The following is a 12,922-nucleotide window of genomic DNA, read 5'->3' on the forward strand; positions in this document are numbered from 1 at the left end:
GACAAGCTTGGCCGCCGGTCACATTAGACCTTCTAAGTCACCTGTGGCTGTTGGATTTTTTTTTGGAAAAAAAAAGGACGGCGGTTTACGTCCATGTATGGACTTTCGCGAAATTAATAAAATTACAGTACGCAAATCCTACCCACTGCCATTAACTCCTGACTTGTTCAACCAGTTAGTGGGGGCCAAGTGGTTCTCTAAGATTGATCTCCGGGGGGCATACAATTTGTTACATATGAAGGAAGGTGATGAGTGGAAAACTGCTTTTAACACTCCAGTGGGTCATTTTGAGAATCTGGTTATGACCTTTGGTCTTACCAATGCACCAGCGTTTTTTCAGAACCTGATTAATGACATCCTAAGACCGTTGATCGGTAAGAATGTGGTGGTGTATTTGTATGACATTTTGATTTTTGCGCCGGATCTGGAGTCTCATTGGCAGAGCATACGTGAGGTATTGCAGTTGTTAAGCGACAATTCACTTTTTGCTAAGCTGGAGAAATGTGAGTTCGCTGTGCATAGAATTAGGTTTTTGGGCTACATTATCTCCAGCGAGGGCTTTGAGATGGACCCGGTGAAGGTTCAGGTGGTGCAGGAATGGCCTAGGCCTATTGGTTTGAAACCAATACGGAGATTTTTGGGTTTCACCAATTATTACAGAAAATTCATTAAGAATTTTTCTATAATTGTTAAGCCGCTGACCGATCTCACCAGGAAAGGTGCGAATACGGTCCAGTGGACTACTGAGGCCATTGAAGCTTTTGTTTATCTCAAGGAGAGGTTCAGTTCCGCCCCCATCCTTATGCAGCCTGATGAGACCAAGCCTTTTTTGGTCGAGGTTGATGCTTCTTCGGTAGGGGTCGGTGCTGTTTTGTCTCAGGAAAACAAGGATGGAGTACATCCCTGTGCTTTTTTTTCTGAGACCGAACTTAATTACGATGTCGGTAATCGGGAATTGCTGGCGATTAAACTCGCATTTGAACATTGGCGTCATCTCTTGGAAGGTGCTAAATTTCCCATTCAGGTTTTTACTGATCATAAGAATCTGATCTATCTTGATGCTGCCAAGCGCTTGAATGCCCGTCAAACCGCGAAAAAAAAAGTGCCCACCTAGCTTAATTTTTCTGTTACTTACATCCCGGGTACCAAGAATGTAAAAGCTGATGCTTTATCTCGCAGTTTTTCTCCCATGGTTGGTACCGAGGAGGAGGAGAGCATTTTACAGGAAGGTGTTGTGATAGCAGCATTGGACTCCGTTTTGGAAGATGGGATTCTGAAAGCCCAGGAGGATGCCCCATCTAACACTCCCCATGGGAGGTTGTTTGTGCCTAGGAACTTTAGGAGAGATTTGTTTGTGGAGTGTCATGAGTCTCAGTTGGCAGGTCATCCAGGAATTTCAGAGACTAAGAGACTTGTAGGTCACAGTTTTTAGTGGCCTGGGTGGCAGAAGGAAGTCATTAAGTGGGTGCGTCAATGTACTGTGTGTGCTAGATCTAAGTCTTCACATGCTTCTGCTGCGGGGTTGCTTTGCCCTCTGGAGGTTCCTAGTGCTCCTTGGACGCATCTTGCTATGGATTTTATTACTGACCTTCCTGCCTCTGAGGGTTTCACTGTTATCTGGGTGGTCGTGGACTGTTTTAGCAAGATATGTCACTTGGTTCCCTTCATCAAACTGCCCTGCGCCAAGACACTCGCTAAGGCTTTTGTTAAAGAAATTGTCAAGCTCCATGGCGTTCCTACCGGCATTGTTTCCGATAGGGGACCTCAGTTCGTGGCTCGTTTTTGCCGTGCCTTTTGTGAAAGGTTGGGAGTCCATTTGTTATTTTCATCTGGTTATCATCCTGAGTCTAATGGACAGACAGAAAGAAAGAACCAGGATGTTGAACAGTTTATGCGTTGTTTTGTGGCTGACAATCAAGAGGGGTGGTCTGAGTTTCTGCCTCTGGCTGAATTTGCTCTTAACAATCATACATCCTCTTCTGCTGGGTGTTCTCCATTTTTTTGTTGTACTGGGAGACATCCGTCGTTTGGGTCATTCTCCAAATTGGTATCGGCTGTGCCGGAGGAGGAGAATTTTTCCAGTGATTTGGACAGAGTTTGGACTGATGTACGTCGTAACCTTCAAGAGGCTAAAATCCAAGAGGTACTTTGACAGGAAACGTCAAGAGGTTTTGTTTAATGTTGGTGACATGGTTTGGTTGTCCTCTAGGAATCTGCGGTTGAGGATTCCTTCTAAGAAATTGGGCCCGAAGTTTGTAGGTCCGTTTAAGGTTCTTCAGGTAGTTAACCAATCTGCTGTTAGGTTGGAGGTTCCTACCTCCTGGAAGATTAATCCGGTGTTTCATGTTTCCTTATTGAAAAAAGCTGATGTTTCTGATAGGGACGCCCCTGTCTCTGTTCCTCCGGTGGAGGAAGACGGTGAATATGAAATTTCTCGCATTCTTAATTCTAGATGGCATAGAGGGAGATTGCAGTATCTCGTCGCTTGGAAAGGTTTCGGTCCCGAGGATAACTCCTGGGTAAGGGCGGATGATGTCGCTGCTCCTAGACTTGTCGGAGCGTTTCACAGGAGGTTTCCTGATAGACCTGGACCTGGAGGATCCGGAGGATCCTCATAGAAGAGGGGGTACTGTTAGAACCCTCCTGTTAGTTTTTTCTATTTTGCCAATCACATGACTTTTTGCTTATATAATCCAGCTCCGCCCTACTGGCCTTGCTGGACTTCAGTGTTACTTTTTCTCTTAAGCTAGCCAGGTGCTTTGTACCTTACTCTGTAGCTTGCGTGGTCTTTGACCACTTGTACTTTTGTTTGTTTGTTTGTCTTTGCTCTGCTACAATTTCTGCTAGGAGGTGTCCAACTATATCCCAGTCCTTAGTTCTTGTAGGGACCCCTCCCTTATATCTATAGGTCTGCGTTCTGACTAGCCGAGGACTTAGGCGGGTCTGTTCACAAGGAACAGGTCCCCCGCTGCATCGTAGGGAATCAGCTTAGTCCTATTGTAGGAACAGTTTTCCTATCTTTCCTTAGTGTTTGTAGCAGTTCATAACACATATCTGTGAACAATGTTGTCAAAGTATTACGCTTTTACCGACTGACAAAAAAAAATATGCAAAAAACAAGCTAAAATGGAAAAAATGTTAAGAAACATTCTTTCCAAGGTAATGACTTGAATATAAGGCCAAAGGAAAAAAAAAAAATATGGACTGTGGAAGACATTGATGCGACCAGAATGAACACTGATCTGTAGCTGGTGATAATGCCACCTAGCAGCTCCTGTCCCTATTGTAAATGCATCTAACAGTGCTATCGATAGAGAATAGAATAGATTTTATTTTTTTTTGGGCAGCACCAGCAGCACGCAGTATAAATCAATAATACCTGGCTGGATAGGTGTAATACACTATCCATACTGCGATACCTCACCCGTAAAAGAATTTCAGATAAGACAGTTAATATTCTAGAATACAGAATCTATTTGAATTGTCCTTCCCATTATTAAGGAGTGTGTCTCCTATACTGTTATTGCATATGCAGCGATTTCAAGGGCTGCCAAAAGTTAGGACAAACTCCCATACACATTTGAAGAGACGTAAAAAAAATAAAAAATAAATAAAAACACAGTAGGATCTTTCTTTAGTATAAAGACTCGCCAATGTAACCTCAATGTAATCACATTGTTCAGCTCCTGCACATCATCTTCCTCCTTTTGTTCGGCTTCAATCTCCGAAATGACCACATCAGTCACAAGCTGGAAGCACTGCAGCACTGCCTTGGCCAAGCGGCAGCAGGCTGTGCTGAAGATAATATGCTTAATGCTTAGGTGACAAACCGCCTACCGTTGCAGAGTTGTTGAAAGCTGTAATACAGCAGGCAGATCTGTGGCTCTCAGCGCTGAACATTCAGCCAGGCATGGTCGTGTGTGACAACGTCCGTAACCTGGTGGTAGAAAAATGACAGTCAGAGTATATACGGTTTCCTTTTATGCCAGTCCTTTAACCGAGCTAAAGAATATGGCTGAGGTGAAATACAACTGTCACCGAGAAGCAGTGTCAGGCTGAAGAACATTGGGCCCACCAGAGGATTTGATTCTGAGGGTTCACCTTTCTCCCCCGCTCAAGAGCACCATAGCAGCTGTAAAGTTTGTGATATCATGAACTCTCCTGATGGAGAAGCCAGGGCCCACCTGAGGATTCTCTGGTGGGACAGTCTAACCCTGCCGAGAAGCAGCACTGGCTAAGAGAAGTCTATGTGAAGGTTCCTGGACACTCTATGGCTGTTTTTTAATTGAGGGGTAAGCCCACGAAAACATGGGGAGAACATACAAAATCCTTGCAGATTTTGTCCTTGGTGGGATTTGAACAACCACTGAGCCACTGTGCTGCCCTCTCTGTTATCCCTCTGGTATCTAACATGCTGGAGAAACTTGCACCTGCTGTCACTCAGTATCTTCAGCTCCTCTGTGAGAAACTAATGTATTTGGGCAGCCACTCAGTCTACCAAATAAAATTCCTGAGAAGGAAATTTTGGATGGCCTAGCTTCTGGTACTGGGTGCCAATACCAAACCACTGGAAATATTCCAGGCTGGTTGGAGGCAAGCTGATTCCCACAGAAACGTACCAGCAGCAAGCTAAGGAGATGGTGGCCTCTATTATCATCACAACCTGCAAAGTTTGTGCTATGAACTCTCCTGAAGGAGAAGCCAGGGCCCACCGAAGGAGTCTCCGGTTCTCTGGTGCGCCCGTCCAACGCTGCCGAGAAGCAGCCCTGGCTTAGTAAAGTCTGTGTGAAGGTTTGAGGACACACTATGGCTGCTTTTTTACTGCGGACTGGTTCCAGCAATCTATAAGATTACAATCTATAAGATCCCTTAACTGGCTCCCAATTGACCAGAGACTTCAGTTCGAAACCATAACCATGACATGCAAAGTCATCCACAACCTGTCTCCTCCATATATCTGTGACATAGTCTCCAGGTACAGACCTGCACGCAACCTCAGATCCTTAAAGATCTCCTTCTCTACTCCCGTCTTATCTCCTCTTTCCACAATCGCATACAAGATTTTTCCCTTGCATCCCTTCTACTCTTGAACTCTGTACCCCAACATATCAAACTCTTGCCTACTGTTGAAACCTTTAAAAGGAAGCTGAAGACCCACTGATTCCAACAAGCCTACAACCTGCTCTATCATACTGCTGCATGACCAACTGTACCCTCACTACTGTATCCTCACCCATCCCTTATAAACTGTTTGTGTGCCCTCACGGGCACAGACCATCTCTGCTCTTGTACCAGTTAGTGACCTCTTTTCACATGTAAAGCGCAATGTAATAAATGGTGCTGTAATAAAAAATAATAATAATTATACTACTTGTACTTTGAGTCAATTGATAGGACTTTCCAGGTTTAATATTTGTCATGTTGCCAAAAATGTCTGTATTATTATTGCAGTAATAAAGGCTCACGTCTGATGAGATGACCACAGTTTTAGGCAGTGACCTGGGAGTCAGAGATGCTTCCACAGGTCTTCCCCATGCTGTTACCATGTCTTTTCAGCACTGTATGCATGTGTCTTATGATGTCTCACACTCCACATGGCCAGATAATGTAGTAAAAAGTTAAAATGACATTTCCCGGTGAATGTATTTTTCACCATTGAAAGCAATGTAAAAGTGCAAAAACGCATCAAAAATGCTACATGTGAACATAGCTCAAGGTATGGAGGAGCATTTTTGTTTTTGGCTATTTATTTTGCCTTTTATACAAGTCATTACCCTGGAAAGGATGTTCCTTAACATTTTCCCCAGGAAAATCCATTTTGATTTTGTTTTTGTGTTTTATTGAGTCAGTAAAAGTGGCAAAATACTCTGACAACATTGTTGACAGCAGTGACCTGGGAGCCAGAGATGCTTCCAGGAGTTTTCCCCATGCTGTTCCCATGTCATTTGAGCACTTTTGCCATTGATTTGGGCAACTTTTAGGCCCTCTGCAGACCGCCGAGAGGGGCTGCCAGAAAAATGCTCGAGTTTCCCATAGACTTACATTGGGCTCGTTGCTCAGGTCGAGCACCCGAGTATTCCAATTTGCTCGACTCGTACAACGAGTACCCGAACATTTTAGTGCTCGCTCATCACTAAATCCTAACTTTGATCATCTATTTAAAATTCAGGCAGTAGTTGACCACTTCAGCAGAAAATTTACTGAAGCGTTCAATCCCCAAAGGGACATCTCTATAGATCAGGATGCCAAACTCAAATACACAGAGGGCCAAAATTAAAAACTTGGACAAAAATATTTATAAAAAAAAAATTGAGGACGTTTTTCCTTATCATCAAATATAATGATGACATTTATCATATGGAAACAAATTTAAAGGGGTTGTAACACGAAAAAAGTACATTTCAATTAATAGATCTTAAAATAAAATTATCACATAATCACAAATTGGGCATACTGTAATAATATAGTATGTTATGTAAGAACAGTAAAAAGCATATGGCCAAATGGCCTAACTTAAATATGTAATAAAGGATAAAAAACATTTAATTAATAATAATACAGATAATAAAGTATGATCTCAGCAAAAGTGTCCCCAGAACACAGCATGATACCTCCACAGTGCATTTCTCCACAGTATCCTCCACATGCACAGTATGATAACCCTAATATACCCACCTGTACCCCCTAGTGAAGTACGATGACTTCCAACTGTGATCCCCACACAGACCTCTACACAGTATAATAGGCCCCACATATTACTCCATACAGTATCATGGGCTCCACATAGTCCTCCATACAGAATAATGGGCCTAACAAATATCCTCTGTACAGAATAATGGGCCCCACATAGTTCTACATACAGAATAATGAGTCCCACATAGTCCTACATACAGAATACTGGGCCCCACATAATCCTCCATGCAGTATAATGGGCCCCACATAGTACTCCATACAGTATAATGGGCCCCACATAGTTCTCCATATAGTAAAATGGCCCCATATAGTGCTCCATACAGTATAATAGCCCTACATAGTGCTCCATACAGTATAATGGGCCCCATATAGTCCTCCATACAGTATAAACGCCCCATATAGTCCCCGGAGTTGTTGTGAGCCAAGGTGATTTTCTTAAGGGCTAGATTTGGATAGAGGGCCAGAGTTTGACATGTGTGCTATAGATGAATCTCTGGTTCATTTCAAAGGAAGACAAAAATTCAGACAATACCTGTCCAGTAAGAGGGCCTGGTACAGAATGAAACTATGCAAGCTGTGTGAGAGTACCTCAATGTACACCCACAGATTTAGGGTCTACGAAGGGAAGGACACCAAGATTGAACCCCCCCTCTGAATGTCCCCCTGTCCTGGGGATGAGTGTGAAAATTGTTTGGGAATTGCTATCACCTCTTCAAAGATAACTTTTACACCAGCATCCCTCTCTTCAAGACCCTCTCTGTCAGAGGTACAGTTGCATGCAGCATCATACGATAAAGTTAGAGAGGCCTTCCTAAGCCGATAATTGGACAACAGCTGAGAAAGGGCGAAAGCAGAGCTCAATGAAGCGACAACATTGTATAAGAGGGATGTCCTTATCTTGATCACCATACACGGTGACAACAGCTCCCTTGTCACTGTCCGAGGTACCACAACACAAGTCGCAAAGCCAGATTGTATCCTAGATTATAATACGTACATGGAGGGTGTAGATCTCTCAGACCAGGTCCTCAAACCATTAAGTGCCATACGAAAAGTTAAAATATGGTACAAAATATTGGCCACGTACATTGTACAGATGGCACTGTGCAATGCTTTTGTGCTGTTTCAATTTACAGGCAATACGGGGACCTTGCTTCAGTTTCAGAAGGTATTCATCAAGGCCCTAATGTTTTTCACTCAGGAAAGAGAGGGTCCCAGTACTTCTGAAACTGATGGTGCCCATATCGTATCATGTTAACTATTTCACGGAGAAGTTCCCCAAACAGTGGAGAAAGGAAGATCACTAGAAAGGTGCAGAGTATGCTCCAAGAGGGGGATACAAAAAGACACAATTTACCATTGTGAAACCTGCCCTGAGAAACCTGGCCTTTGCATTAAGGATTGCTTCAAAGCGTACCACATGTCCATAAATTAATAATATTTGCTTTTACCCTGTTGACACAACATACTTTTATAATCTGATGTACTCTGCACAACTTACACATACCACCATAAATATAAATTCATACACTGACCGCTTTTTTTTGTATCGTTCGCTGGCTCCACTTCTTCCCCCCTTCCTCCCACTATTGGGGTTCCTCAGTGTTCAGTCCTTGGCCCTCTTCTCTTCTCTCTCTACACAGCCCCAATTGGACAGACCATCAACAAATTTGGTTTTCAGTACCTTCTTTATCCTGATGACACACAACTATACAACTCATCCCCTGACCTTACCCCCACTATACTACAGAACACCAGTGACTGTCTGGCCGCAGATTCTAACATCATGTCCGCTCTCTATCTCAATCTCAACCTTTCCAAAACTGAACTTCTTCTGCTGCCACCGTCTACTCACCTCCCTAAATCTGACATCTCCCTCTCCGTGTGTGACACCACAATAATACCGAGCCAGCAGGTGCGTTGTCTGGGTATTGTGTTTGACACCAATCTTTCCTTCACATTCCATATACAATCTCTTGCCCGCTCTTGTCGCTTGCACCTGAAGAACATTTCTAGAATCTGCCCTTTTCTCACCTTGGAAACAACAAAAACCCTCACTGTTGCCCTGATCCACTCCCACCTTGACTACTATAACTGTATATTAATTGGCCTCCCCCTCTCTCGACTTTCCCCTCTTCAGTCTATTCTTAATGCTGCAGCCAGGGTCATCTATTTGGCTAATCGTTACTCAGACTCCTCCGCTCTGTGCCAGTCATTGCACTGGCTGCCCATGAATTATAGGATCCAATATAAATTGCTTGTCTTCACCCACAAAGCTCTCCACAGTGCGGCACACCCTTTCATCTCTTCCCTCATTTCTGTTTATCGGTCTACCCGTTCTCTAAGGTCCGCAAGCGACTTTCGACTAACATCCACACTAATCCGTACCTCCCACTCCTGGCTTCAAGACTTCTCCCGAGCTGCACCTATTCTTTGGAATGCTCTACCCCAATAAATTAGGACGAACCACAACTTACACAGTTTTAGGCGCTCCCTAAAAACACTGAATGAGGATAAAAAAATGGTTTTGTAAATTTTGTTGGAAAAAGGAGAAATTGCTGGTCAACTTTTAACCCTTCTAACTTCCTAGCAAATAAAAATTATGTTTCAAAAAATGTTCTGATATAAAGGAGACATGTGAGAAATGTTATTTATTAACTATTTTGTGTTACATACCTCTCTGGTTTAACACTAGGACTACTGGACTCGTGACCCCGCCTAGAACTACTGAAAGGAGTCATTTTGACTCCTTGCTTATTTTCGTTTATTTTTAGAGTTTCATTTGTGGTTATTTATTAATAATTATATTTTTTGTAATGTATTATTATTGTGAGATCCAACAGTAATGCTTTTGATTGTTTTTTTCCTGCTTTTCTTATTTTTCTACAGAAAATAACAATAATTATAATAGACGTTTTTCAAACATTTTTTTTTATTCAAGTGCACACATATAAACAACAACTGAAGAACAAAAAGCAGAGAAAATGTAGGTGGAGGAGCATAAAAATGAAAATATGGCGCAGAATTCACCTTCTAAACATTTGGTGTTTCGCATTTTAGGCATTGCCTTTGATTTATGGCAGTACATTGCCCACACAAAGACTTACCACAAGTCTTACAATTTCCGACAGATCTATTTTTCTTGCACTTTTCTTTGATCTGGCAAAATTTTGTTTGAACCATCACTTCTGAGAATGTAGAAACTTGGGACGTGGAACCCTTTTCCCTATCTGTGACATAAGGACCACTCAACTCTCTCACAAGCGTTTGCAAAAATGCCTTGCGTGACATTTTTTGGTGGGTAATCTCCTTGAATATTATCCATGCATTTATACCCGCAAAGTCTAAGGCATTTTCAAATGCATGAACAGGCCATCTCCTTGTGCATGTTCGTGTGGTATATTTTCGTGCCATCTGATCCACTACATCTACTCCATATTTTGTTTCATAGTAAAACTTTACAGTTTCTGGAGTTTTTTTAGCGGAATCAGACGTAACAACAACATCTGGATGGACGGAACTCAAAATGACAACTTTTTTGTTGGGCTTTCCTTGATATACTGTAAGTGTAAAATTGTCTTCATTTCTAAACACTTTAGTGTTGTACAATTCCTCTTTCATAGATTTTATTTCTTTAGGCACTTCTCGCCTTATCTTGTTCAGTGTTCCCACGATGGTTGTTCCTTTGCTTTTTAGCTGTTTAGCTAATTTTACTGAAGTAAAATAATTATTGGTTGTAACATTGCGACCTTTTTTCAAAAACGGGTCCAATAACTTCATTACCACATGGTCAGCTAAACGGTCCTCAGCACGGTGTGTGTCATCTTTGCCTAGATAAGGGAAGCCATTTGCCAGATATTTGCTCCTCTTATCAACAGCTAGCCAATATTTGTGGCCATATTTATCTGGTTTGGAAGGCATGTACTGCGTGAATGGACACCTAGTTTTGCTTGGGAAAAGTTGCTCAACCACCGTTATGTATGGGCCAGGTTTGTAACACGCAATACAATTTTCAATAAACCTGTCCCACACAGTAGAAAATAGAGCAAACTTGTCCGTTTGCAGTCTCTCCGATCGAGTAGATTTCTCATCAAATCTGAGAAACCTCATAATTTCAACAAAGCGGTCCCTAGACATTGTCGCTTTGCAAAACGGTATTCCCCAGTCATTACACCAAATACTGCTAATCGAGTGACGGTTCGTGCCAGATATTCCACGAGCAAAGAATATCGCAATGAATGCATCTAGCTCCTCATCAGATAGAGTAAACTGTAAATTATTGTTCCTGCATGCTTCTGCAAGCGTACAGTTCTTTATATGTGTCAATATATATGAATCAAAAAATAAACGCCATGCGCTCAAAGGACTATCGATAATGATATTTCTTCTGGCGTATCCTGTAGGGCCAGGTGCTTCTCGAAGAATATTTTGGCTGTCACGCCTACCAGGCAAGTGTTCTCCAATTTCAACAGGTTTCCATTGAATACCATCCGCTGAAACTAGTATTCCTTCAGATTCGCCTTCTCTGGTGTTTGTTGTTGCATTACCTTCGCCGCCATCGTTATCTGTTGTTCTTTCATTTCTGGGACGTTTTGCTGATTTTTTCTGTCCACGACCAGGAGGATGGTCACGAGGCAACATAACTGCATGAGCCCGATCCCCAGTTGATGTGCTTGGAATATCTGTAAAAAAGTTGATGAATATTTAGAATTTTTGTTTTGTAAGGGTCCGTGCACACTGGCTGGATTAGCGGCGGAATATCCGACCGGATATTCTCACCACAATCCGGCCCGTACCTGCCCGCTCAGGTACAGAGCGGAGTTTCATACCTGAAGCTCCGCTCCGAACCACGGGCTGGAGCCGCTGTCTGGGACGGAGCCGTGCTCGCGCGTAAGCAAGCGCTGCTCTGTCCCTGACAGCGGCTCCAGCCCGGGTTTCGGAGCGGAGCTTCAGGCATGAGCGGGCAGGTACGGCCTGTATTGCGGCAAGAATATCCAGATGGCTATTCAGCCAGAATTCTGCTAGTGTGCACAGGCCCTAACTCAGTGTGTGGAAGAACAAATAAATACACATAACTACTTACCTTCTGGATTTGTTCCTTCTGAGTCTTCAGATTCACTTGATATGTTCTGAGGAATGAAATCTTCATCACTGTCAGAATCAAATACATGTTCCTGCAATTCGGATTCCGATTCATCCTCCGGTATGGATTGCAAAGTAGCCAGAATATCCTGAGGCTTTATCAAACGTCTTCTCTCCATATTCCTCACAAATTCCATAATTATATATAGTTCCCTGCTGAAAAATAGAAATGAAATGAAAACTAAAAGAAATAATAACTGTTCTGCCACCTTAAAAAGTAGGTGGGCTGAATCAGTTGACAGACAGCTAAACTATTTCATAACAATTCATACCTGTATGAGTCTTCAGAGCTCGTATGTCTGCGTCTGTTCTCTTTGTCTCTTCAGCTGAACTGAAAGTAAAGTTACTATCCAGAATACTGTCTCCTGCTAGGACCTTAGAAAAACACCACCCTTCATTAGCATAAGATAAGAGCCTAGAGTAAACAAGCTATTTTGTTCAGCATTACACAGTAATACAAGCAGGTAAAACACAAGGAAAATGTGAAAAGTTGACATGTAAATTGAACTACATCTATATGAACATCAGGGTAAATAAGACAGAGTGAAAAAATTATGCACAAAACTTTATAGCAACATTTAGTGACAAAAGGACCTCAAAATATAGTAGGGAGTCAAAATGACTCCCTTCAGTAGTTCTTGGTAAATTTTGAAAAAAACGCGCAAATTTTTCACCAAAATTATTTATTCTCACAAAATCTTTTTTCACATCATATTTGAGGAAAAGTCACCGAGTTTCAAGCCGGAATTCTGAAAAATGTAGTCACAGAAGAGAAATAAAAAACGAAAGGAGTCAAAATTACTCCATCAGTAGTTCTAGTGTTAATGGCATAAAAATGAAAAATTTGAAAATTGTAAAATTTTCAACATTTTAGCCAAATTTCCTATATTTTCACAAATAAATACAAGTCATATTGAACAAATTTTACCACTATTATGAAATATAATATGTCATGAGAAAATATTCTCAGAATCAGTGGGATCCGTTGAAGCATTCCAGAGTTATTATCTCATAAATTGACACTGGTCAGAATTGAAAAAATTGACCTGGTTAAGAAGGTGAAAACAGGCTTCGGGGTGAAGGGGTT

The 12,922-nt window shown here is 42.1% G+C and overlaps 1 protein-coding gene across 1 annotated transcript in view; it reads right to left on the reverse strand.

Annotated features, from left to right (window-relative positions):
* LOC141171727 (uncharacterized) overlaps nt 1-12,237 on the reverse strand; it is a 30,244-nt gene extending 18,007 nt beyond the window's left edge. The window contains exons 1-3 of the mRNA XM_073655374.1: nt 12,108-12,237; nt 11,777-11,991; nt 10,156-11,375 (exon numbers count right to left, since the gene is read on the reverse strand). Of these exons, the coding sequence (XP_073511475.1) occupies nt 10,156-11,375; nt 11,777-11,972 (1,416 nt within the window). The 5' untranslated portion in view covers nt 11,973-11,991; nt 12,108-12,237. The remainder of the gene's footprint in view (nt 1-10,155; nt 11,376-11,776; nt 11,992-12,107) is intronic.
* Between the last annotated feature and the right edge of the window lie 685 nt (nt 12,238-12,922).

This window comes from Phyllobates terribilis, unplaced genomic scaffold, assembly GCF_046119375.1.
Source record: "Phyllobates terribilis strain yellow unplaced genomic scaffold, ASM4611937v1 Scaffold_12__6_contigs__length_324123572, whole genome shotgun sequence".
In the NCBI taxonomy this organism is placed as follows: Eukaryota; Metazoa; Chordata; class Amphibia; order Anura; family Dendrobatidae; genus Phyllobates; species Phyllobates terribilis.